Source organism: Balaenoptera musculus, chromosome 3 (genome assembly GCF_009873245.2).
Source record: "Balaenoptera musculus isolate JJ_BM4_2016_0621 chromosome 3, mBalMus1.pri.v3, whole genome shotgun sequence".
NCBI lineage: Eukaryota > Metazoa > Chordata > Mammalia > Artiodactyla > Balaenopteridae > Balaenoptera > Balaenoptera musculus.
In genome coordinates, this window is record NC_045787.1 from 112,659,839 (window position 1) to 112,685,401 (window position 25,563).

The following is a 25,563-nucleotide window of genomic DNA, read 5'->3' on the forward strand; positions in this document are numbered from 1 at the left end:
TATGGTATTTTCCAGCTTCTTACAATTCATGGGCTTGAAGGGTAGCAGAATCTGCCACCCTAAAATGTGCCACTTTGTCATAAGGATTCTTTTGAGCTAAAGACAATTAAGAAGAAGCAGATACAAGAAAAGCTCTCTGCCCTCCCCTGTTTGGCTAAAAGCAGAACATAAATTTGTAAAGGGTGTCCCTCCTCCGCTCTCTACCAAGGAAAACAGATGTTAATCACCAGAGACAACTCTAGACCCTTACCAGCCCAGAGACAGCACCAGAGGTATCTACACAACAACCTTGTTAAAACTAGCTCTCATCTACCATTAGTTTCCCCATATATTTACCTTCCCACAATTTGATGCCCCTAGAAGCTCAGAGTTCTTTTCTGTTGTCTTGTCATGTGTCTAAACATTTATCCTTTTGTTACAATGTTATATAAGCCCAAGTTCTAACCACCCCTTTGAGTTACTCATCTCTGAGTTCTCTCATCTGTTTGCACGATACACTTAAAAAAAACAGCAAATACAGAGAGAGACTTTCTCTGAATGCCTCTTTTCTGCCTCAAGACAGATCCTCCAAAAGGAACTTGATGGCCATAAATCCCTTTCCTGGGAGCTTCTTGAACCAGGGAAGATGGGCTCTTGTCACAGGAGAGGAGGTTCTATACCCAGACAGACTTTGTCACAAACTATCATACCTCCCATCTATTCTTCTCCGCGCCCATTCGTGTTTCCTAAAATTCATTTACTCTCGCCTAAAAGGCCTGCACCCCTGCCCCCATCCTCCGTACCTTTCCCTATTAGATGGTATTTAATCCTGAATTCTAAGCCGCTTCAAAGAGTTACTCATTTTTCCCTGGGTATTTCTCATGTATACACGAGGTATACGTGCTTCTGTACTTGTGTTTGTTTTTCTTTTGTTAATCTTTATCACAGGGGTCTCAGCTATGCACTCAGAAGGGTGGAGGGAAAATTCCTCCCCTACACAGGCAAATCTATCTCTCCCTGGGCACGACTCAGACACCCTGCTTCACATGGCCCTTCCTTAGTCCCTGGGGCCCAGCCTCACCTCATACTGGTCCACAGGAGTTCTGTAATGGGGCTCAGAGGCTTAGTTTTCATGATTATGTGTAGGGACTCTCAAAATCATCAAAATGACATGAAGATTATTTTAAGTTAAAAACATCTGAACAAACAGTAGCTAAACTTTTGCTAACTTGAGGAGAGCCTCCCAAAAATACAGTTGCCATAAATCCCCTCTGTGGTGGGGCTGGGGGCGTGGTTTACAGCCAGAAAGGAGACTGACCACCAGGATGAGAACAAACTTCATGAACTCTCAAGCCTTCCCTTTGTTTCCCTAAAAGCCCATGTGTTTCCTAAACATCCTGTTTTTCCTTAAACTCTTTTCTCCTCTTCCTTACCCTTCTATGTTGGTATATAAACCCCTGTCTTTAGCTGCTTAGGGAGTCGCTTCTTTTATGCACTTCTGTGTGCATGTGAATAAACTCTGTCTTTTCTCCTGTTAATCTGTCTTTTGTTAGTTAATTCACAGGCCCCCAACCATTGCAACCTAAGATGGTAGTGGAAAAGTTTTCCTCAGGACACATGACACTAAAATTTTCTAGGAACTGTTATTTGTAATGTGTTGCTATCACATGGGGGAATGCCACAATATTCGGTGTAAATACGTTAAATACATTGAAGTAGGTGCTGTTTTTGGGGGTGAGGGAGAATAGGGGATAAAGTATGAAGGGAAACAAAAATATGATAGTAATGATGCATCAAGTGGTTATAGTATTAATTCAATTTTTGTACCTGGGGTTAGAGGGAGCACTAGGGACAAACATACCAAATATAAATTACTCTTAGGTGGCAGAATTAACGCTGAACTTTTTGTTCCCTCTACTTTTCTATATTCTCTAAAAGTTTTCTAATCCGTGTGTTTTATTTTCATTATCCCCAAACCCAACACTTGGAAATGTTTTTCTCCTACTTGATAGGGGTCGTGGCCCATTACTGTCTCCCCCATTGCTCCTGTCAGCTACCTCCCACTTCTTAGCCACCCTGCCTCTCCTAGACACACACACGCACACACACGCACACACACACACAGACATGCACACACGCACACACATGGACATGCACACACATGTACACTCACACGGACATGCACACACGCACACACGCACAGGCACACACACACGCGCGCGTAAACACGTACACACGTACACACACACGCACACACACGTACATGCACACATGTACATGCACACGTACACAGATGCACACACGTGCACACACACGGAGACACGTACACACACACATACACACACGCACACACATACACACACACACACAGGCTTTTACAGAATTAGCCTGTCTGTGTCTCAGCTTGTGCCTTGGTCAGTAGAAAGCATCAATAGTCTCTGTCCTTTCTTCCAGAATGACCTCCTAGTTTTAGGACTGTCTTTGGTTCCCAGAATAACTGACCTTTGCGCTCTTATCCTGCCCTGCTCTGTGGGTCTGCCTAGATTCCTGGTGTCACCCTTCCTCAGTTTCTCAACCTGCTGCTACCTATTGTATAGGGTTGAGTAGTGTCCCCACCGAATTCACATCCTTCCTAGAGCTCCAGAATGGTACCTTATTTGGAAATAGGTTTTGCAGGTATAATTAGTTAAAACAAAGTCCTACTGGGATAGAGTGAGCCCTTAATCCAAAATGACTGGTCCTTTTAAGAATGTCCTTTTAAGAAGACAGCAAGAAACAAACACACAGGGAGATCACTATGTGACAACAAAGGCAGAGATTGGAGTGACGTATCTATAAGCAAAGGATTGCCAAGGAAGCACGTATCCTATCCTGGAGCCTTCAGAGCCAGCATGGCCCTGGTAACACCTTGATTTTGGACTTCTGGCCTCCAGCACTGTGAGAAAATAAATTTCTGTTGTTTTAAGTCACCACATTTGTGGTACTTTGTTTCAGCAGCCCTAGGAAATTAATATATCCACCTAGACTCAACTGGGATTTCACCAGGGAGGATTCTGGGTACCCAGAAGAGCCTCATCTGCCTCCAGTATCCTCCTGGTCTGGTATTCTCAACATCCAGAGTCTTGGAGGAAGACGAGGGAGCGGTCTCCTTTGTGCCTTTATTTATGCTAAAATGAGCTCCAGTTGAACACAAATCAGAGATGAGATTAGATATTTTCCTCTACTTTAATGTAAACTTTACTTGGGCCATGCAGCAAACACAGGGAGAAAGATGTCTTGAGAATCTGGAAAAACGCAGTGGAAAGATTGAAATCTAGTGGAAAGCTTTTTATACTGGGGTTATCACTTCTGAACCCACTTTCCGATACTTTGTGCCGGCAGTGCTATGCCATGAATAGTTTGGCCAAGCCTGGGGCACGCCCTTCTGTACCTCCAAAGTTCAAGGTAGAAAATCCGAATCCTCATCACTGTCCTGCCCTCCTGCTTCTCCACTGGGCTTCCACCTTGGAGAAGAAATAAAGAGATGGCTCTCTTCTCCCTCCCCTCCCTGTGTCTCTCTGGAGAGCACTGAGAGGCCCTAGGGACAGAAGAAGTTCCTGGGAACTCCTAGATAAGACAGCTGTCCTGGAAACAGCCAGGAGCCGTCACCTTCTCTGGCTGTGCCATCACTCCACCTGCAGTGAGTCACCTGCTGGTTGAGATGCGCTGGTCCTTCTGCCACTCCCCCCACCTTCCTGGGAGGACTGCCCCTTCCTACAGCAGTTGTCCAACTCCTGCCAGTCTTGTCCCCTCCAAGCCACTTTGTACACTAGGCAGAGTGGATCTTTCCAAGCTGCGTCACTCACTCACCTGCTGAAACCTTCAGATAGCTCCCCATTCACCATACAGTGAATTCCAACTTCTTACCGAGGCTGCCAAGTGGTAAGGCCATGGCTGAGTGGTTCTTTAGCACCTCTATCACCTGTCACCTCTTCTGTTTACTCCTTATGATAGGGAGCTAGTCACAATTCTCTACACAGACCTCTCTTTTCCCTCTCTTCACTAGGCTTTTTCATGTGCAGTTGCTGTGCCTGGAACCATCTTTCCCATTCCCTGCTGTCTCTCTCTCTCATACCCTCCATTTTCATTTAAATATTGTCATCTCTGAGAAATCTTTAAACACATGCACACAGAGTCAGCTGTCCCAGTAAGTCAATGCTTTTAAAATTGCTCTTTTACTGCTTAGCACTCAGCATGATTTGTAAAGCTGTTTGTGTGATTATATGAAGAACGCCTATCTCCTCCACTAGACTGTAAGGTCCTGAGGGCAGGAACTTTATCTTTTCATCATTTCATCCCAGCACCCAACCCAGAGCCTGGCTCATACTAGAGTCTTAATTAAGTGATTTTTGCATGAATGCTGAATTTTCAGATAGCTCTGTAACTAGGGTCCATCCAGTTCTGATATTCTACGGGTCTACAGACCATATTTCCATCCACCCTCCTGACATATATTTTCCACATTTAATCTACATGTGAATTTGTTGCTAGTAAAACACATGCCTCGCTGTTGTTGGCATATTATGATTAATTTATATATAGAATTGTAACTTTTTTTCAGAGAAAAACTCTACATTTTCATCATTTCCTTTTGATGTAATTTGCGCTACTACTCATTGACTGATATCCTCTAAGAACTGCCTCCATTTTCTCCATATCTCTGATATTTCAGACTGATAGTTGCACTTGTATAGGAAATGATTTTTTCCCAGTTTTTTTTGTGTATAGTGATGAATCTTTAACACGGAGATATTTTTCAAAAAATAATCTCCGTCTGTACTTGGCAGGAGCTCTGCTTGCCCATTTTCTCCCTCCCCCTCTTTGCAGCCTCTGTCTTTCCTGCCCATGTTGCTTCTTTTCACAGCAATATTTTAGCAGCACGCCAGGCTTCTTCAGTTTCAGTGGTCTGCATTTTTCCAATTGGAAAATACTCCCTTGACCTATTGTCAATCATGAAGCTCACACATACAGCCTGTACTTTTTCTTATTCTGGAAATATCTTTGGGATTGGGGAGGGAAGCTTAGCAGAAATCGGGAAGACCTTCTGAACAGAGGAGATGTTGAAATTTAAGTTGTGTTTATTGGGAAGAAAAGTTGTGGTGCTGAAAATCCAGTGGGCTTTGGGGAACAAAAAGGGATCCCCACTGCGATCTCTGGGGAAAATTATGTACTTACTATGGGTCAGGTCCTCTTCAAACAGTTTTATATTCTTCATCTCATGTAATCCTCATCAACACCCTTGGAGGTCATTATTCATTAATTCACTCACTGACTCATTTATTTACTGAACTAATGTTTACTGAGTTCCTAATATGTGCCAGGACATTCTGGAAGTTGAATGGGATGAGGCATTGAAAGCTCATAACAGTGGGGTGAATGGAGATGTCATTTACAGAGATTAGGGTAAGGGCAAGTGTTTGGGTGGGGAAAACAAAAATTCCATTTCTGACACGTTGCAATTCTTTCCTAACACCTGTTCCCTCCCCCATCTCCATTTTTCAAATAAGAAAACAAACTTCCAATAGATGCCCAAGATTGTATGGTTGCTAGGAGAAGACTCTGAACTGGAACCCAGGTCATTCTGATTCCGGAGCCAAGCTCTGTGCTTTCGACTCCATAGCTTTGAGAAAATGAAGCATGGCTGCACTGGGTGCTCACCCAAAGCCTGTCCCCTGTCCTTGTCCTCATCTAGCATAGTGGCCTCCTTTTTCCCATCTGAATACCTGTCACTCAACTTACACTGTCTCCCTGTATTTTAGAGGCTAATACTCTTGGCATAAAGAGTAGAAGAGGAAAAATCATTTAATTTAAGGCATTAGTTGTGACCCAATGAAAAACTGTCATTAAAGGACACATTAATTAGCTCATTTTCCTGTGATGACTCATTAATGAATGCTCTGGTGAAAGTGCTCCTCCAGACACTTAGGTAGAAAAATAGAAAAAGACAAAGCTAACGTGGGCAGAATCACCTCTGCCTCTTCTCCTGGCATAAGCCAGTCCCTGGATCTTTCTCTCAGGTATGGAGACCAGCGCACATGCTCTGGCCACATTTTACCTGTGCGTGCTTAGTTGGGGGGCTGTCCCATTGTAGCTCATCACCTGACATCTGTGATCTGTCTCTTCTGTGCTTACATTCTGCATCCTCAGATGCTCAAGCAGAGGGATTGGGTGTCACAGATCCCTGAGGGTCTTTTGGATGATATATAAATGAGTGCTTTGAGGAGGTTTCTGCCTGATTCTCTTAAACAACAGCAACAACTTGCTTTTAGGACCTGTAGCCTTCACAGCTTAAAAATATTTTCCCAAAGGAAAAGGAAACAATTTTCCAGTCATTTCCTGCATATTAAGCAGGCATTTGTTTACACTACCAACCAAGCTTTCAGACTTCAAGGAGATGTATTTTCCCAGGATGTTGGTCTATAAAATTTAAAAATACTAAAAATATTCAAAGCATATGAGAAACAAGTGCAAACACAGATTCCTCCGGAGGCTGGGGGTAATGGGTTTGTTCAGCTTTCGGTACTGCCCCAGGCCCAGAGTAGGCTTTACTCAAGCTTCGTGGCTCCAGACTCCAGGGTTCAGATGTGTTCCACAATACGAAGTCACTCCTTCCCCTTCTCCCCTCCTCTTCCCTTTTCCATTTTGATAAGTTTGCAAGCAAATTGCAAACTGTCATCTCAACATCTTTACCTTCACAATGGGATCTCACTAGAGATCGTAGCAGGTGGCAAATTGGTCCGATTTATCATTATTTGCATTTTTAATTTGTGGTATTTTAGGCCCAGAGAGTTTTTTATGGGTCTTAAAATGGCAACAGAAACATTGATACATAATTCATTATCTATTTTTCGTAATGCATGTAGTTAACAACCCATCGACAAACAGAAAAATCATCAGCACTTCAAGCCAGATGAAGTTATAGCTTTAGCTTTCTTTCCCCCTACTTTTCCCCTCTGTGGTCTCTAAGAATAAATTGCTTGTATCTGAAGCACAGTCTGCAGCCGCCATGCTGATGTTTTGTCAACAGGAAAAGCCTTCTTAGTTGCAGCTTATTATTCAGAATGACCAAATCTTACATAACTAAGGTAAAGTGTTTGTTGGGCTCCCACAGTTTCTTGACTTGGGAACACTGGGTACTTTTTCAATTTAAGCAAGAGGTGAGAAAGCAAGAGGAATCCCTCCAATCCTGATCCTGCTTTCTCTTTCCTTCCAAACCCCTAAACTTCCCTCTACAATATTCCTTTGTCATACTTTCCTTCCCCATCCCCTCCCCACCCCCACTAGACATTGCTGTTGGCATAACTCTAAGTTGGAAGAAAGAAATCCTTTTGAAACAAATCTGTAATCCTTCTGAAACAACAGCTCCACAGATAAACAACACACCTAGACAGGAGGCCCAGGAATTTGACTGAGAAGATTCCAGCAAAATAAAGGGGACCTTGAGCAATTTTATCAGAAGGATGATCAGTGAAGAAAACCATGCAGGCTAATTCAAGAGAAATGTAAAGACCTGTGTTCAGGTCTTTACATTGTGTTCATGGTGGCAGAGCTGTAACTCAACTGAGATAGGCAGATTCCTTATTTTTCCAGGCTACTCCAGGCACCTCTACACAGAAGGCCCGTTCCATCAGAATGAAACACCTCTGAAAAGTCTATCCGATAGATTTTTCCCTTTCTTTGTCTCCTACTGTGTAGATAAGTCAGTTAACCAAAATGCCATTTGTGGGCAGTGCTCCAAGATGCCACATGTTCTGTTCTGTGTGGGCAAGACCAGGAAAACACTCTCTGCCCTCCAGGAGTTGAGTGGTCATTGACACCAGACGGTGAAGCATATGATTGGTCTTCAGTTATTTCACGTGTGTTAGTTTTCAACCACCTTGTAATCTTTAGAGCTTCCTCATTTCACCAGGTCCATCAAATACCTCTGTTAAATCCATAGTTGTTGGAAGAGTTTAAATCATAGATAAAAGTCATCACTTGCTTCATCAGTGATATGATTATCCTTTCAGGATTTCCTTTATTCAAGTATTTATGGAGTGCTTACTAGATCACTGGGCACCATTCATGGCATTAGGGAGACCTCACTGCCACATCAAGTTTTAATGTCTTTCTAGACCCAAGAAGGTTAGAGAGACGTAAGAAAATATGTGCATAATTTCCACACTACAAATAATGGCTTTCTAGCAGGCATCTGACTCCAGCCAGAATTTACTGAAGACCTTGACATTGGCTCTACTTATTGCTAATGACTAAACTTTCTTCTGGTGATAAATTAAAAAGACTCTAAAAACAATAGCTTGGGCAACTGAATCCAGGTTTTCCTGCATGATATTTTCTAGTCAGGAAGAGTCACTCCCAGAATGAGTGTTTTAGAGGATCTGGAGGACGACTTATGACATCTGCAGTGAGAACCTGATAGCTTTTTTACACAGTTGATGGCATTGGGTCATCTCCACGACACATGGCTGCACTCATCAGTGTGTAGTCCCTCTAAAGCAGAACAGACTCCTGAAGAGTACATTTTAGGACACATCACTTGCTCTTTATTCTTTTATTGCAATTTGACTTCCCTCTTGCTAATAAGCTGCTCTCTTCTCTGAGAAGATTTATAATGTCAGCAATGCACATGCAAGGACAGTTGAATAAATAATAAAGTTCTAAAGGAAGGCTTATGTTAATTTATAATGCACCATTTGTCGACAATCTGAAAGACATTATTTCAAACAAAGGTAACTAGGGGGATGTTAATAGCCAGCAAATGTATTTATGCTAACTCTTATTCATTGCATTGTAGAAAAGATTTGTCATTATGTTAGTCATGTTCTCAATTGTACATAATTTTCATAATTTACTTTTTAAATCAAAATATCATAGTAGATGCTTTCAACAAACTTCCAGTTTTAGATTATTATATATACTAAAATATGCCAGACTTTGGGTTTTAGTAAAGAAAACAAATGGCTCAGATGTACTTCCAAATGTTAGTCTAGCATCATTTTACTTAATAAGGCTGGCATGCTCCCAGATTCCAGATAAATAGAGAATTGGGCAATTATCCAGATAATCTGATCCAAAAAACATTTTTTTGCTTGAATTGTTTTTTTCTTGGGCAGAAATATCTAAGTTAATTGGCTTAGCCATTTCTTTTATATGCTTGTGCATATTCAGTCTGAAGCCTAGGGAACAAGCAAAATTCCACTAAGCTTCCTTGGGACATCACTGGACTTATTGCTGGCAGGTGGAGTTTATTGTACAGAAACAAGGAAATGAGAGGCAATAGCCACATTCCTTGGGAGCTTCTTTGGTTAATCTCTACATCTGCATCCACCAATTTTTCTAGATGAGGCTATGAATGTTACAGGGTTTATGGAAGTGGCTCCAGTTCAGTAGATGGATCCAAGATAAGGGGACAGATGGGGTAAAATTAGTTTAATTACAGGATTTTTCATCTATTCATAATTTGCAGTGCCCTGCAGCTTCCTGTAAGCCTGGTTCTTCAGTGCCTGGCTGTGGGTGATCCCATTCCTACAGAGAGGCTTCAATGGCCTCATGCATGCGCAACTAAATTGTCCCCCTCTTCAGTCTCAGTGTCTCACACTCCAAATCCTCTAGTTCATGTTACCTACCAGTCAAGTAAATTTCCAAAACCCTAGCTTTCATTTTAGTCTCCTAATCACAAACTTTCAGGGGCTGTCCATTTCTAAGAGTGTAATATCCAAACTGCTCAGCTTGACATGCAGGGCCCTCTGAGGTCTGCCCACTCATCTCTTCAGCTTGCCTTCTGGTGCCCCTACAGGAAGTCTTTATTGTAGTCACATGCAGTATCTCATCAGCCCCCTGCCTGCTGTGGGCCATTCTGGACCTCACCTTCACTTGCCTCCTCTGAACGCCTACGTCTCTCTTCCCACTGATTCAGTTCCTTCTGCTCATTAAAGCCTAGCCCAATTCTGTTTCCTCCTTTGAGAGCTTCCTGAACAGCATGGTCCATGAGGCCTCCTTTGCTGTGACTTGGTACCAATCCTCCGCCACCTAATTGTGTCCCATGCAGGGGCAACTCTTGCCCTGACATCTTATTTGGACAATGAACTCCTTTCCTGCTGGTGACATCTTGTGTCAGCCCAACATGTGAAACCTTTTTGCGTGCTTCATGGCATCATAGGCTCTGACTGAATGGCAGGATGAGAAATTATGAGCCCAGTTGTATTTTCTACTCTTTCAGCCACACCTTCTGCAGTGGAAGGTATCTTTCAGATAGAGACAAGTGAAACTCTGAGAAACCCAATGTATGAACAAGGCCTCTGACTCACAACTTCCCAGAATGGCTAAGAGCTGGCCCTGGGGTCTGAGTGCCTAGATTAAAACAGTGGTTTTACTACTTATTGGCTACATGATACCTCTCCACCTCTGTACCTTCATATAAAATGGAGACAATAATGGTACCCATACCAATGGTTGTTGAGGGGATTAAACAACATCATATAGGTAAGGAAGTTAGTGCTTGGTACACAGTTAAGTGCCCACTAAATATTTGCTTTTAATTTATTATTGAACTTTCAAAAGAATTAGGTCCCAGTTTTCTCTTTCAGGGGGAGTGACAGTTGACAGTAAAAGCACAGGACCACTATTGAATAATGGACTTTGGAGATGGGTCTCCATCTCCTGGACTAACCTGGTAGTTCCAGGTATTCTCAGGGGGTGTCGCCTTGGGCCCGTCTACTGGGATGACAAGCCCAACTCTGCAGAGAGAGTTTTATTTTTATTTTGGTGTACCTCCTCCTCAGCCCTTTGACATAACTGCAAGCCTTTCTCAATTCAGCAAGCTATTGCTATTGAATCTAGGATCAACACAGTCTAGGATGGGTTAGAGCTATGAACAAAACAAATGTGAAAACTGTACAGGTGAGACAATCAAGAAGTCCAAGACCTGGACTAGGAAACAACCAGAAGTATCCTAGACATTCCTGAGCTGCCTGGGGCAGAGCTGAGACATTTATACTAGAACCACAGTATAATCTTGCCTGTGTGCTGCATGTCTTTTACTGTATGGATTTGCATTTAAGTCACCTCTTTATACCATATTTATGTGGTTTCAAATATTTCACCTAATGAGCTGCTTTTCCTTCAGGCCTACATCTGCCACAGCTTGAGGAAGTGCCCTTCCTCCCCGTGAGCCTGAATAGGCAAGACCCAGTGTTAGACCAGAAGACAACCCATTTGGCTCCTGGACACACCCGGAAGAGCCCACAGGGCAATCTGCCTGCAGGGCGGTAAGTGGGAGAGTTACCTTGAATTCAGTCTCAATGTTGGCTAGTCTGGCTAGCTCGTTGCTTAGCTCCAGCGCGGTGAGGACAGGGTCTTCGCTGGACAGGGACAAGTAGGCAGCACTTGCCAGTCCCTTGTAGGCGTTCATGCGGGAGCGCGAGTGGCTGAAGGAGTCCTTCCGCTGCTTCTCGGTGCACTCACTGCACTTGCAGAAGTAGTCGTGGGGCCGCTCGATGCGGGCGCCCTTGAGCAGGAGGATGTGCACGATCTCATACTCCTGGCAGTGGGCCGCCAGGATGATGGGCGTGATGTCGTGGGAGAAGCGCGTGCCGTCCTCGTCGTAGGCATAGAAGTCGTCGTCGCGCAGCTCCTGCTCCAGCGGGCTGAGCGTCAGGCGCTGGCCCTGCGCGAAGGCCGGGTGGCTGAGGATGGCCTCCACGATGCGCACGTAGCCCTTGCTGATGGCCAGCAGCAGCGCGTCCCCCACCCGCGCCAGGTTCTCCTTCTTGAGCAGCAGCTCCGTGACCTCCAGGTGCTCGTTGCCCACGGCCAGCTGCAGCGCGTTCTGCCCCATGTAGTCCACGCAGTTGAAGTTGAGGGTCTTGGACTCCTCCAGCATTTTCCTGACCACCGGGATGTTGCCATACTCAGCCGAGTCCAGAAAGCGCTCCTCTTCGGGCGTCAGGCTAGTGCCCTTCTCGTTGAACATGTAGGCGGGACCCCGGATGGCCTGACGGCGGCCCTTTTCCCTCAGTGTCGTGTGCCGGCGCTGCATGTTTCTGAAGGTGCTGCTCCCCAACCTGTGGGGTGATAAGGCAAAGATGCTAGTTACTCTCCCAGGATCCTGCAGGTTCCCCAGGGGCAGAGCAAACAAAAATTGTTGAGATGAAAAAGAATATCGTGATTGGAATATTTTGAGAAGTTATGAAATCTTGTTAGAAATTATTGTCCTATCACTGAGATTAAGACCAGTTTAATAACCTGAACTATTCTTATACTAATGGAAGAATATTGGTTAAGTTACACAGCAGTCTATCCGCCTTGGGTGGAGGAGTGTCCAAAAAGCTGAAATGTGGGCTTAGGCCAAGCTAATGGTGGAGGTGGAGAGTGTGAGGTCATGATGTGGCTGAAACAGGCCAAGGGCTGTCTGTTTTATTTCCATTTGTGCAAAGTTGAGAATGTCACTTAACTTCTCTGTGCTTTAGTACAATGCTTTTCTGTGCTCTTACCAGTACAGTGTGGATAACTTTTGTGTGCCATAGAGTCCGTAGGAGGATTAAATGAGGTAACGTGCATGTAGAAAGTACTCAGTCCACGTTAGTTTTATTCTGTCCCCTCCTGCCTGTTGATGTGCCTAGTTCTTCAGGGGTTCTGCCATAGAAATGGCCACCATGGATACTGCTGCCTTTGCTTCAGGTGTATTACCCCCACTGAGCTCCCACACTGTGACAAAACTGCAGCAACATGCAGGCATGGCCACACGCCTCTGTTTCAGTGCTATACTATGGTGGGACTGTGCTTTCTTGCTCGTCCCCATGCAGCCTGAGCGCCTACTAAAGGGCACGGTGTTGCACGGAGCAGGCCTAGACTCGTTGCCGCTTACTGATGGCCACTGAAGTAGCCTTCCTGAGGAAATTCAGCCACAGTTACTTAAGATCAAACCTGGATTTTTATGTGGATGGAAAAACAGGTTAATTTATATGCTGGGTTCATTTCTTTCTTTTTTTTTTGAATTTTATTTTATTTTATTTTTTTATACAGCAGGTTCTTATTAGTTATCAGTTTTATACATATTGGTGTGTATATTTCAATCCCAATCTCCCAGTTCATCCCACCACCACCCCCCCCCCCCCCCCCCTTCCCCCCCTTGGTGTCCATACGTTTGTTCTCTACATCTGTGTCTCTATTTCTGTCCTGCAAACCGGTTCATCTGTACCATTTTTCTAGATTCGACATATATGTGTTAATATACGATATTTGTTTTTATCTTTCTGACTTACTTCACTCTGTATGACAGTCTCTAGGTCCATCCACATCTCTACAGATGGTTCATTTCTAACACGTTGTTCTTTGCCATTGTGGCATAGTGTAGACATTAATACTAATACTATTAGTAGTAGTCAACATATATTAAGCACTTCTGATATGCCAGGAACTATACTAAGAGGTTAATATACTTCACATATATTGCCTGTGGAATTCTTGCATAAACCCTATGACGTAGATACTATTATTATCCTTATCTCAGATGAAGATCTTTTTTTTTTTTTGTGGGGAGGGTCCTGTGTTCTTTATTTGCACAGAGTGAAAATGTCAAAAGTTACATGTGAATGAACTTACAGTCAATAAAATACACGTCTACTAGAAAATACAAATAGGGTTGCCTTGGCACTGCATTGACATGGGCTGGAATTTGCTAATAGATGATATCTCTACACAGAAGAAGTTTTAGCACGTAGTTATTGCTCTTATGCGTCGCCACAGCTTCACAACGTCCGTGACTCTACGCCCACCCACTGCTCCGAGGTCATGGTCGTTGTTTCCAAACACCCTTGATAATAAAATACTGTATGTTTTGGAGGCACATTTCAGGAAACAGTAATGGAGTTGGCCATGACCACCATGCTTGTTCACAACAGATCTTGCACTATTTGTCATTTATTTTTGATCTAAAAAAACAGTGAAACTTTTGACATGTCCACCAGAAACGACGCATTTAAATAACGTGGAAAAAAATGTCCATGAATGTCTTTTCTGTTTAATCGTCTTACACACTTAGTTTATCTACCTGGCAATTTCGTAAACATATACTTTACTGTCAAGATTCAGGTTGAAACGTAATTGTCTTAGAAAGATTGTGAATGAAAATGTCATAATTGGACTTGCAAGGTGTGACGCCAGCCCCCCTCCTAGCCTTTCCTGCCTGTTTCTTACATCAAAGGAGTTACATCTGTCCCACAAAATAAAAATTAAAGTAGCCTTGGCTTACCAGCAATTACACTTTCACTTTTCTCACCCAGCTAATTGTTTTAAAACTAAGTAGCTGATACGGCTGTTGGTGCAAACTTATTCATAATAGATGTGAACAAAAGGGCCAGTAGGTTTCATTCCTACTCAGCCCATCACAGAGCAGACGGACTAGCTACAGGGAGATGGGTTCTGCAGCCTGTGGCCCCGGGTCCCCTCTTCCCAGAGTCCCCACCTCACGTGCTCTGACCCAGTCCACATTGGGGACTGCATTGAGGGAGACACGGCTCCCCTGCCCAGCAGGCGCCCTCTGTACTGAGAGGCTGCCTTCTGCCCGCAGCAGTGACCCCGGCCCGAGCCGACCTGCTGCAGCGCCTGCGCACTCAGGAGTGAGCACAGGGCAGGCAAGGGCACAACTGCGACCTGATGGCATCTTTCCTTCCTTCCCTCTGCCGCTCACTATGGTGCGTCTTGACCATTGGCACTGTTGCCATTGGCGGGAGGTGGGAAGAAACGTGTAGTACAGCTTGCTCTTAGCAAAGCAAGGGATCACTCTAGATATGGCTATGGAGTAAGGTTTGCAAACGGCAAGGTGGTTTAAAAAAAAAAAATCAATCCCACAAAATGCATATTTATCTGAAGTCTGAATCCCTTGCATATCCAGTGTAAATTTATTTTTTGACGGCATCCAATAAATCCCAGTAAAGTCGCTAAATTAAGATTCTTTAACATGGCAAGTGGTGTCAGAGCTCTTTAAGCAATGCTGATATGCACTTGATTTTATGCCCAGGGTGGTCTGCAGCAAGCTGTATTTGCAAAGCAGCATTAGCAAACAGAAGCAGTTGCACCATACATGAGTAACCTCTAAATTATCAGTAATTATATTTAATGAAATGTCCCTCAAAGTCCCTTTGTTACCTTCCAACTGTAAGGAACCTGCCCATCTCGCTAAGCAGATTTCTCAGCAGCCTCGGTCTCCTGCTCTGAGAGCTTCTCTTCCGACAGAACTGACATCCACGGCGACACCGAGTGGGTGATGCTCTGCTTGGCCAGGTTGTAGTGGTTGATGACAGTGTAAAACTTTCCCGGGCGTTGGAGTCTTGCTCCGCATAGTAGCCCTCCAAGCCTCCTGGGATGTACTGGGTGTCCATGAGGACGAAGCCATCAGGACAGGCACGGTCATAGCTGTACACCTTGTAGACGACCAGGAAGATGACACAGGTGAGGAAGACCAGGGCAAAGAAGACCAGCACAGACACCTTGAACCTCTCGGTAACACCCTCAGTGAGGCTGACAGTGAACTCGGCTATCTTGGGAGGACGTGCTTTGCCTTTCTTTCGGTCAGGTTCATTTTCAGCCTTAGTTTTCACGACCACCTTCTCTGGGGGCGGGAACTGCAGCTGATTGACATCAAGGGGCATCATCAGGGGGATGGTGTCGAAGCCATCCTCCAGCAGCGGCTGCTTGGTGCCCTTCTCCGCGAAATTGTTTCCCAACTTCACCATGGTTCCGGGAGACCCGAGGCTGCCGCCCCACGCCCGGCTCCGGCAGGTCTGGGCTCCGACCGCGCTCTGAGCCTCCGTGTTGCCCGCTCCTGCTCACAGCAATCTCAGACGAAGATCTTGAGACAAGTGGGGCTGAGAGACAGGCTTTCAAGTTAAAAGGTCTAGAGTTGGAATCCTGGCTCCACCTTTTGCCAGCCTTGTGACTCTGGCCAAGTTACTGAACCTTTTAGTTTGTCAGGGTTTTAAAATGGCAGACTGGAGAGAATAATAGCTGTCGTGTGATTTGAGCTTGAGCTGGATATCCCATCTCTAGCTCACCTGGACTCCTTGATCAGGTTCCCAGTTCAAGATGCTTTAACTGTAAAATAGAGAGTCTGGACCAGGTCCCTACATCTCTACAAACTTGAACCTCTCAAACTTTTTTATTCTGCAATTGGCCCTACCCACATTATCTAGCCTCTTTTTCTAGTCTACCCACACTCATATTATTCAAATAATATTAGAATGGCATGCATTTCAATAAGAAAGTATCTGTTCTAAAGAGTAAGCACTTGGGGATTGGTTTTGAACTATTTTCCATCTTCCCAGTTGTCTTTTTGTTATTGGTCATGTGTCCATGCATTGAGTACTTCACTGAAGTCATTTGTAAAAGATAAACAAAAGTAATCACAGAGGAAGGCTTTTAAATTATACCTAGTATTTTGAGATTAAAAAAAAAGTATTGTCATTCAGTCTTGTGATTTTTAAAAATTTGGGCTCTATTTAGTTTTCTGCTCATTTTACCTTCTGACATGCTCAAACCCTTCTGGTTTTAGCTCCTTTTGGGGCCCCAGTCTGGTAAAAAGCAGAGACTTGGAGGTCAGACTTTGTACTCTGATCCTGCTTAGGCCTGAGTCACACTTCTTGGGAGAAGCTGCTAAGCTATTCAGTGGAGCAGCTTCTTCATCTGCAAAAAAGTAAAAGGAATAATGATGGGCAACTCCTTCAAAAGCAGCTGTGGGTGATAAATCCTGATAGAGTGCTCCTCTCTTCTTTAGGAAGAGCTTCTGAACCGCCATCCACTTTCCTAAAGTGTACGTTGATAAAAAATTGCTAGGGAAGATTCCCAGAATTCAAGTTTATGAGCTCCTCCTGAGCCCACTTCTCTCAACAATGCCATCATTCCAGGGAGGGAGGGTGCTCGTTGATGCCAACGCAGACCGTAGATTGGGATTCCCGACGAGAGGGAAAGACTCACAAACTGGGCACAGTGTTTATTACTATAAGTTCTTCTAGAAGGAGAGGAGGTAACTGAGTTGAAAGCTAAGCAGTCACCTCATTTGTGTCCCCAAAGGGCCTTGTTTCAGAAGATGATGTGAACTCAGTTTCAAGGTCTGTTATCTGGGGACACACACTCAGGTGGGAATTAAGCCCACAAATGACTGAAACTCTTTCTCATGGAATTTCTCAGCCTGTCCTATGATGAGGCTTCTCCCCTCTCAGGAGCACCTCTCTGGACTTGCCGTCACAACTCAACCTGAGAAAAGACTCAAGAGCACCTGAGCAGTGTGTCAGAGACGTAACAGTAACTGTCCCAGCAGGAGCCGGAGCTTGAGCTTGATTCCACATCACTTTTCCACTGGAGGTCTGCTCAGGAGGGAGAATAGGTCAGGTGCCAAGGTCAAGAGTACACAACTGTTACACAGCAGTGAGCCATGGAGAGATTAATTCAAAGGAAACATAATAACTACTGAACCAAGTCAGAGCAGAGAAAAATTTCTCAAGGAACACATAAGTACCCAATCTAAATTCAGAGTCCATATGGATGTCATAGACGCTGTAGCCTACAAACTTAAAGGATGTGAAAGCATCGTTTGTTAATTCCCTTCATTAAATAAACAAACAAACATAAAAAACAAGGTATTAACATTCTCATTTTCAGGTGGAGAAACTGAGGTAGATGAAGCAAAATGACTAAACCTCAGGGCAGATAATTTCTGTGCAAGAGTTGCACATCATATAAATCTTGATGTTTCTGTAATAATCATGTTTTATCAAAGAAAAAAAATGTGTGTGGCTAGTATTTGTCAGAAGTTAAAATGTCTTTATTACTTCCCATGTATTTTCCTGAATGACCTTGAAAGCAGACACTCAGATATAGTAAGAAATAAACAAGCCTTTCTTTCCCATCCTTAAATACCTCAGCTTTGACTTACATTTGGATGCTCACAGAATTGTCAGTTCAGCTCCTTTCCTTACAGAATCTGGCATTGATGAAACGTTATGGGGCTTCAAATCATGTACGTATACAAGAGTATACTGGGACATTGCTACTGCATGAGATTACTCTTAACATAAGGGGTTTCACAGCAAACCCTGGAGCTACGTGAATTGATTCAGATATTGATGGAGGCCTTTTAACCTCACTGGGAGTCTTATTAGCTCCGATTTCTATTCTAATGACACTTTCAAAACATTTGTTTTATTTTTTCAGCTTTGTTAAGGTGTAATTGACAAAATTATAAAATTTTTAAAGTACACATTGTGGTGATTTGATATATATTTATACGTTTTGGTTAGAACATTTAAGTTCTACTCTCTTAGCAGATTTCAATTATATAATACAGTGTTATCAACTATAGTTACCATGTTTTACATTAGATCTTCAGACCTTATTCATCTTATAGCTGAAAGTTTGTACCCTTTTACCAACCTCTCCCTATTTCCCCCATTTAAACATTTATATACCTATGAAAATATTTAGCCACCGTATCCTTGCCATTTAATCTTGACATAATAGATAGTCAGGCTTTAGCCATACTTTTCATATGGGTTGGAAAGACTCCACAAAAGATGATATGTCAGAAAGATAGTCATTTGGTCCACAATAGCTGGTGGACAAAGCTCACACTCATGAATCAGATGTGTTGCTCTGTTGGACTCTGGGGATCCTGTCAGTTTTACTGCCAATAATGAGCAAAATGATTCTCCCTAAAATGCAGTTAGCGTTTAATTGCCCCGTCTTTAATTTTTTTCTTAAAAATGAACTTTGAATGCAAATGCCTTTTTATTTGCATATATTACTGAGATAACAAGTGATCAAACTCATCAAACACCTCAATTAAGATACTGTGTATCTTTTCCATTTTCCATAAATGCATACATTGACATTTGATGTCATTGAGAAGAAGGGTTTCAGTGGAAACAAAACCATATTTGGGAGGAGGACTGATTATTAAACTCCCTCTTGATCCCTTGGTCGCTGTTTTTATCAAGCTGCTCTTACAGACGCATCAGCCAGTCTGAAGGAAGCCAGATGTCAGTGAGCCATAAAAAGTATGGATTCTGCACCCTAAGTCCCGCTGCAAAAGAGCACGACCACAGCCCCTTTTGGAGACAGGGACTGTGGTTAATTACTGATGAAGCAAAGGCCACACTTAATCACAATGTCTTTTTAGCGATATTTGTTGTAGTTTTTATAAAATTGCTACATGCACCATAGGTCTTTGTAGAAATTATCCAAGCCTGAAACCAGTTTAGTCTGTAACATTCCACAACTAAACTTAGAACCAAATAAAATCCAGGAGTCAGGTCAGTCATCCAGGAAAACCTAGCTCAGGTCTGTACATCCTCTGTCAAGTGTACATATTGTGAGTTTTAGTTCAGAGCAACAGTGATGAAATAGTCAGGTGATTTCGAGTTTTCTCCTAAACCTCAGTTCTCTTGCCAGTAGAAAGGAAGTATTAAAATCCACCCTCCATGGACCTCAAGACTACAGTCAAGATGAAATAATGTGTATCAAATGCCCTGGATACTGTAAAACCTTATACAAATGTCCATGACAATAATGATGAACACCTTACATATCAGTACATTTAAGTAAATGATTATAAATTGGCTCACATTTTACTCTACACTGATATATAAAGCTTAGCTATTTTTCTAAATAATAGCTAGAGGTAACATATATTACACATTTGCCATGTGCCAGATACTGTGCTAACTGCTTTATATGAATTGTTTTAAATTCACACAAATCGTATGATAAGCTTGGCTATTGTCCTTAATGACTAATCATAATGATTAACACTTATTACACATTAACCACATTGCAGGCACCATGCTGAGTACTTTACATGCATTATCACTTTAAATCCTCATAAACTATGTGATATATTTGCTATTGTCATTCCCATTTAACAGGTGATAAAGTGAAGCTCAGGTAAATTAACCACTTTTGCCTATACGACTTGTGAGGCTGCATAATTTGTGAGTGGTAGACCTACTGTTAGGAGTCTAATCTGTCTGATTTCAAAGCCTGTGCTTTTAGCTGGTATGCCCCTGCCATCCATCTTCCTCATGCATTTTTTCTAAGTTTCCTTAGACTGTAAATTTTCCCTCTAGAGTGCAGGATCCTTGAGGGCAGGGGAATTACTTGTTTATATGGTATATGTACCTGGCACCCGATGCTTGGCATATGGTGCATGGTCACATAACTTAATTCTTAAATACTTGAATTTGGGTTGGTTATTAAAGAAGGCCAATAAAACAGAGGTATTAATGTTTACTAGTGTCCTCTTTCTTACAAATACAGGAGCCATGTAATCCTATAAATACTGTTTCCTATGTGTAACTGACAACTTTTAAAATAAGGTATGAGTTGCAAAGGAAAATTAGTTTCCAGTTAGCTCCACTATAAATAATGGCCTCTAAGTTGCTAGGTGAGACTGCTAATATCAGAGGGTGTATTAAGTCTTGTGGGTGACTGAATACTCCTAAATGTTTTTTAATGTATTTCTAAAGGCATTCAACTTATTTCTAAAGTATCATCTTCCTTATTTTGTCAAAGCTGAGGTGAGATAGTACATATAAATTACAGTGTTTAGTAAGTGCTCTAGTAATAATTGGATATTAACTATTTCAGTTTAATACATTTATAATAACTGTGGATTCAAAGCATTCAAGTTCCCACCTAAGCTAGTGAAAATAATTTGCTTGTGCAACACATATATTTTGAATAAAAAAGATATTCACTTATTTACTCCATGAATATACATGAATTCATATTCCTTGCCAGTCAGGTCCTACAGGAAAGAAGCAAAGTATTCTTCTGCTACTCATTACAATACATTATATTGAGACATACTTTCCAAACACTTCCGCTAATGTGGGATTTTTTTTTGCCATTGCATCTTGGATTGAAAAACATTATCCAGTGTTCCTGAATGTTAATAAATGATTGTATCATCCATTTATCTTTCACCAAATAACATCATTTAGGGAAGAGGTTACTCTTAGTGTTTTCAAACTACCCTGTGTATTAGCCATGCAAGTATAACTAGTGCTTTGTGTGTGCTTCTTTTATTTCTTTTTTCTTTTTAGATCCTTAGCGGTCTATTTGGAACTAGGGAGTTACGAAACTGAATATCTATATCTCATTGTGTATAGCTCCAGGTAGAGCTGAAACAGTAAGTTCTAATAGTTACATATTTTTTTTCCTCCAAAGATTTGTCTTGGAATACAATAGATATGTGTAACCTTTTGATTGTTTATTGACCTCTGTGACAAAAGAGTCTGAAATAAACATCTAGTACCAAAAAAGTAAGAGAGGCTCTTAAATTATGAAATGCAATACTGAGAAAAGTAACATGCTGAATATTTATCTGGGGGTGAGGGGCAGTGTTGATTGCTTTTCCTAAGCAAGAGATGCTCTCATCCAGGATACCACATGCATGTGTAATTAGCCTCAATGAGGCTTCACATAGTTTTGAATTTTTTCTGGGTTAATTACTGCCTAAAGGAGTTAGCTCAAGTGTTTTTAGAAATAATTGTTTTGAACTTCTAATTGTGACATAGAACCTTAGTAAATTGTTAAATAATTGAACCAATGTCATTGTTTAAAAGATCTTAGAGAGTGAGTTTGAATCATATCCATAATGAATATTCTGGATTTAATGTGAATTCATTCATAAATCTGATGTGTGCCCAGTGCTTCAGAAATAGGACCCACCAGCAGGTGGCATTCTGAGGCAAAAATTCACTGAGTGCCACCAGACAGGGTCATTCATTATTGCCTCTTTCAAATCTACCCTAAATCCATTAAGGCTTTAAGTCGCAATTAATGGCAGTAGCATCCCGGTTATGTCTACCCAATTATACGTAAGTGAATTTACAACTTCAGAGTTAAAGAGGGAGGTTCTGTGTTCCAGAGTTTCAAAGCTTGCGTCAAAGCCCTGACAGATTACATCTCTTTTATGAAAAGCATATATGTTATGCTGAAATGGTTGTCTAAAGGACATGCTTTCAACAATGGAAAGGAATGAAAGGTAATAATCTCCTTCTTCCCACCTGTAGTTCTTTAGTGGTGGCAACTTATTAGGATATAGCTTTTTCCTCCTCCTACCCCTGTATTTATATTAAGATAAATACAACCACAAAAAAATCAAATTAAAAAGCTCTCAATAGTGAAGTAGGAGGAGAAGAGACAACACGCATACTCTCTTATAGGAATAAAACTACACTCTAGCACAAAACGGCTGGGCTACCAAGATGAGTTGCCTATTTCTAAAAGGCTTTGTAAACTTAGACTTTCAATGAAAAAGTAAACAAAAAAAATCTCTACCAACCCAGCAAATAAGAGACTTCAGATCCAGATTTACATCTAAAAATCTTAAGCAATGCACAAGAGGGAGAGGGCTAATAAAAGTTTAATTCCATATTTCAGCGAAAAACAAGCTGTACTGGAAAAATCATTATGAAAGAATCATCATAGCTGCTTACATTGAGGGTGAAATACGCAGGCTTGTCCTTCTCTAGATGACCGGAATCCGGTGTTGAGTCGTGGGAATCTGGCTCCCCATGGGTGGTAGCCGAATAGATGCCACTCTCCGTGGTGCTGAAGTATGAAGCTGGTCGAGTGAGTTGAGTTGCAAGGATGTGAAAGCGCACTCCCGGGTCCTTTGTGTTGTAATAGTAAAAACTCGCCTTCCGTGGCAGACCCGCTTTACTGTTCTTTTCCTAATCTGGGGGAAATTTCCCAGGGAACATGACGGAGAGGGATCCGTGTGTGAGACTGGCACGCGGTGTGGTGATGGGTTCTTATAGTCCCCACCCCCTCTCCAGTAGCTTTGAAAGGGAGGTAGCAACTCTGCCTTCCTACCACAGCTCCTTAGGATTTCTGCCGGCCCCCACTCAAGCCCCAGAACGGCGCATCACACACACACACACACACACACACACACACACACACACACACACACACACACACACACCCCTCAATTATATAAGGTAGCAGGTTCTGGCTCCCGAAGCAGAATATTCATCTGTTAAATGAAAAATAAGGAATGAACTGGTTTTCTACCTGTTGTATCTGTGTGTTTACAGAGGGGAGGAGTTGAGAAGAAAACTAAAACCAGAGGAACCTTAAGAATAACAGAAGTAGTTTACTTTAATAAGCTTTAAGGTCACACCCCACTTTGTCTTCTGTGAGTGATGCATTTTCTAAATTTAACCTTTTGTTTCATGATCTTTTAGCATTGTCTAGGATCAGGAAGAGGTCAGTGATGTAGAGCAAGTCTGATACTAGTAAAAAGACTTTAAAAGGGTTAGCTTTCATTTGTAACTTTCCACTTTTTGAAAGGAAATTTGTAATGCAAAAACCCATTTCCCCACATTCCCCCCTCTCACCAGTTGCTTTGTTAACAAATGATCTATGATTTTTAAACACCAAGGTATTTTGATGGCCTCATTGGAGAGAAACCTCCTTAATTGAAATATTACCTGTGTGAGAGAAACCAGGATTACTCCCAGGATCTATCTGGGTCACTGAACAATAAATCAGAAGGCTTATTCTTTGAAACCAACTCATGGTTAACAACTGACAGTCTGTATACTTAGGATTAAAGAGTTGGCTTCAATATATTTTGCACAATGTCATTCTAGGTTTATATGCAAATCAGATTACATTGGTTCATTAACATGCTACTAGCATCTTCTCTGCATATAACATGGTATGTGGGAAAAGACCCCAGAATCTTGATTCACTTATTAACTGTGTCACCTTGGGCATAATAACCTTACTGAATCTCAGTCTTCTTGTATGTAAATGGTGGGTGAAAATGGGTAACAATGCTTTTTTCCAAATGCGTGCATTTAAGAGATGCATAATAAGTTTGACTGTTCTTCCTCCCCTCCTTGTTCAAAAGAAGTTAATTATCTAGTTAAAACTCTAAAAAGTTTGACAACAAACTAATTTGATTCCTATAATCCTCTACACAAGCTCTCCAATGTTAATGATTCTGGTTTATTGGATAAAATACTATTTTAAAAAGAAATTTCCTTAACATTAAGACTTTTTCTTTAAAAATTTTGCAGTCTTGAGGACAAGGGAATGTTATTTTTAATTAGAATCAGCAACAAATACATTTAACTCATTTTGAATAAAATGTTAATAAATTAAGAGCTATTTAGTATTACATTTTTTTGTAGAAAAAGAAATGTGAAGCCAACAAAAGTGTCTTACACAATCCCAGAGTTAGAAGATTAGCTATGACACTGATAATACTCCTTTGATTGGGATCCTCATCATCATGATTAGTGAAGCAATACAGAATAAGATACTCTTAATTATAAAATACTTTCTGAAGACTACTAGGTTGTGGCTTTTAGTTGACAATGATGGAGGTGAATTCTTATTATATTTGTTTTGAATACATAACCAAGATAAATTGTGACATGAACTATGTACTTGTTTCCACTTATGATGAGCTCATAAAAAAACCCATATTTAAAAAAGTGTGCTAATGACAGTACAACAGTCATATATATGGAGGAAATGAGCTAATTATTTTATAGATATATTAATTGAAGATAGGTCAGAATCAGCTCTTCAGAAATGATGGGATAAGATGATGTTTTATGAAGAATCCAACCTGCAGTGTACACATTATTAGAGAGCTTTATCACTTCTGGAGGATATTATAAACAACATTTGGTTCAAGGGGTAAATACTTGTAATCTGAAAAAAGTTATGTACATATCAAAATATTTTCAATATGTAAAATGCAGAAGTAATTAGGTTCTTACTATCAACAGTGAAAGTTCAGAAGATGTTAGATGTCTAAGGTTCCTGTGTAAGGTCTTGAGCTTTGTTTTTTCCTAGGCTCATAGCAGAGTACATAGCACTTCTAGTCAAACTTCTTGTGTTTTAATTCCAAATATTCCATTCCCCAATGTGTCACTTAGTTTTATCACCTATAAAATGAAGGTAATAACAGTCCCTCACTTGTAGAGTTACAATGAAGATAAAATGAGAGAACTCACATAAAGTGCTTATAGCAATGCCTGGCACAAAGTCAGAACTCAGCATGTGTCAGCTTTCATTCTTTTTTTTAACCAAAATTTTTTTTGAGTTATAATTAACATACAATATTAGAGTAGTTTCATCTGTACAACATAGTGATTCGATATTTTTATATAAATGCTCACCACAGTAAGTCTGGTGACCATTCATTGCCATACAAAGTTGATACACTGTTCTTGACTATTTTCCCTATGTTGTACATCCCTGTGACTTATTTTTTTATAACTCTTAATTCTCTTCACCTATTTCACCCATTCCTCTATCCCGTCCTCTCTGACAGCCACCAGTTCTCTGCATCTATGAGTCTGTTTCTGTTTTGTTTGTTTATTTTGTTTTTTAGATTCCACATAAGTGAAATCATATGGTATTTGTCTTTCTCTTTCTGACTTATTTCACCTACATAATACCCTGTACCCACCAGTTCTCTGCATCTATGAGTCTGTTTCTGTTTTGTTTATTTATTTTGTTTTT

At 41.5% G+C, this 25,563-nt stretch overlaps 1 protein-coding gene and 1 pseudogene across 2 annotated transcripts in view; both read right to left on the minus strand.

Moving 5' to 3' along the window:
- The window catches only part of TRPC7 (transient receptor potential cation channel subfamily C member 7), a 135,542-nt gene extending 112,810 nt beyond the window's left edge, over positions 1-22,732 (minus strand). Inside the window, exons 1-2 of one of the 2 annotated variants that reach the window (XM_036847238.1) lie at positions 22,512-22,732; positions 11,303-12,080 (exon numbers count right to left, since the gene is read on the minus strand). In XM_036847238.1, the coding sequence (XP_036703133.1) occupies positions 11,303-12,080; positions 22,512-22,513 (780 nt within the window). In that variant the 5' untranslated portion in view covers positions 22,514-22,732. Of the gene's footprint in view, positions 1-11,302; positions 12,081-22,511 lie in introns of those variants that run through there. The other variant, XM_036847239.1, reaches the window with a different exon arrangement.
- LOC118892454 lies at positions 15,196-15,798 on the minus strand (annotated as a pseudogene).
- Positions 22,733-25,563: the final 2,831 nt, after the last annotated feature.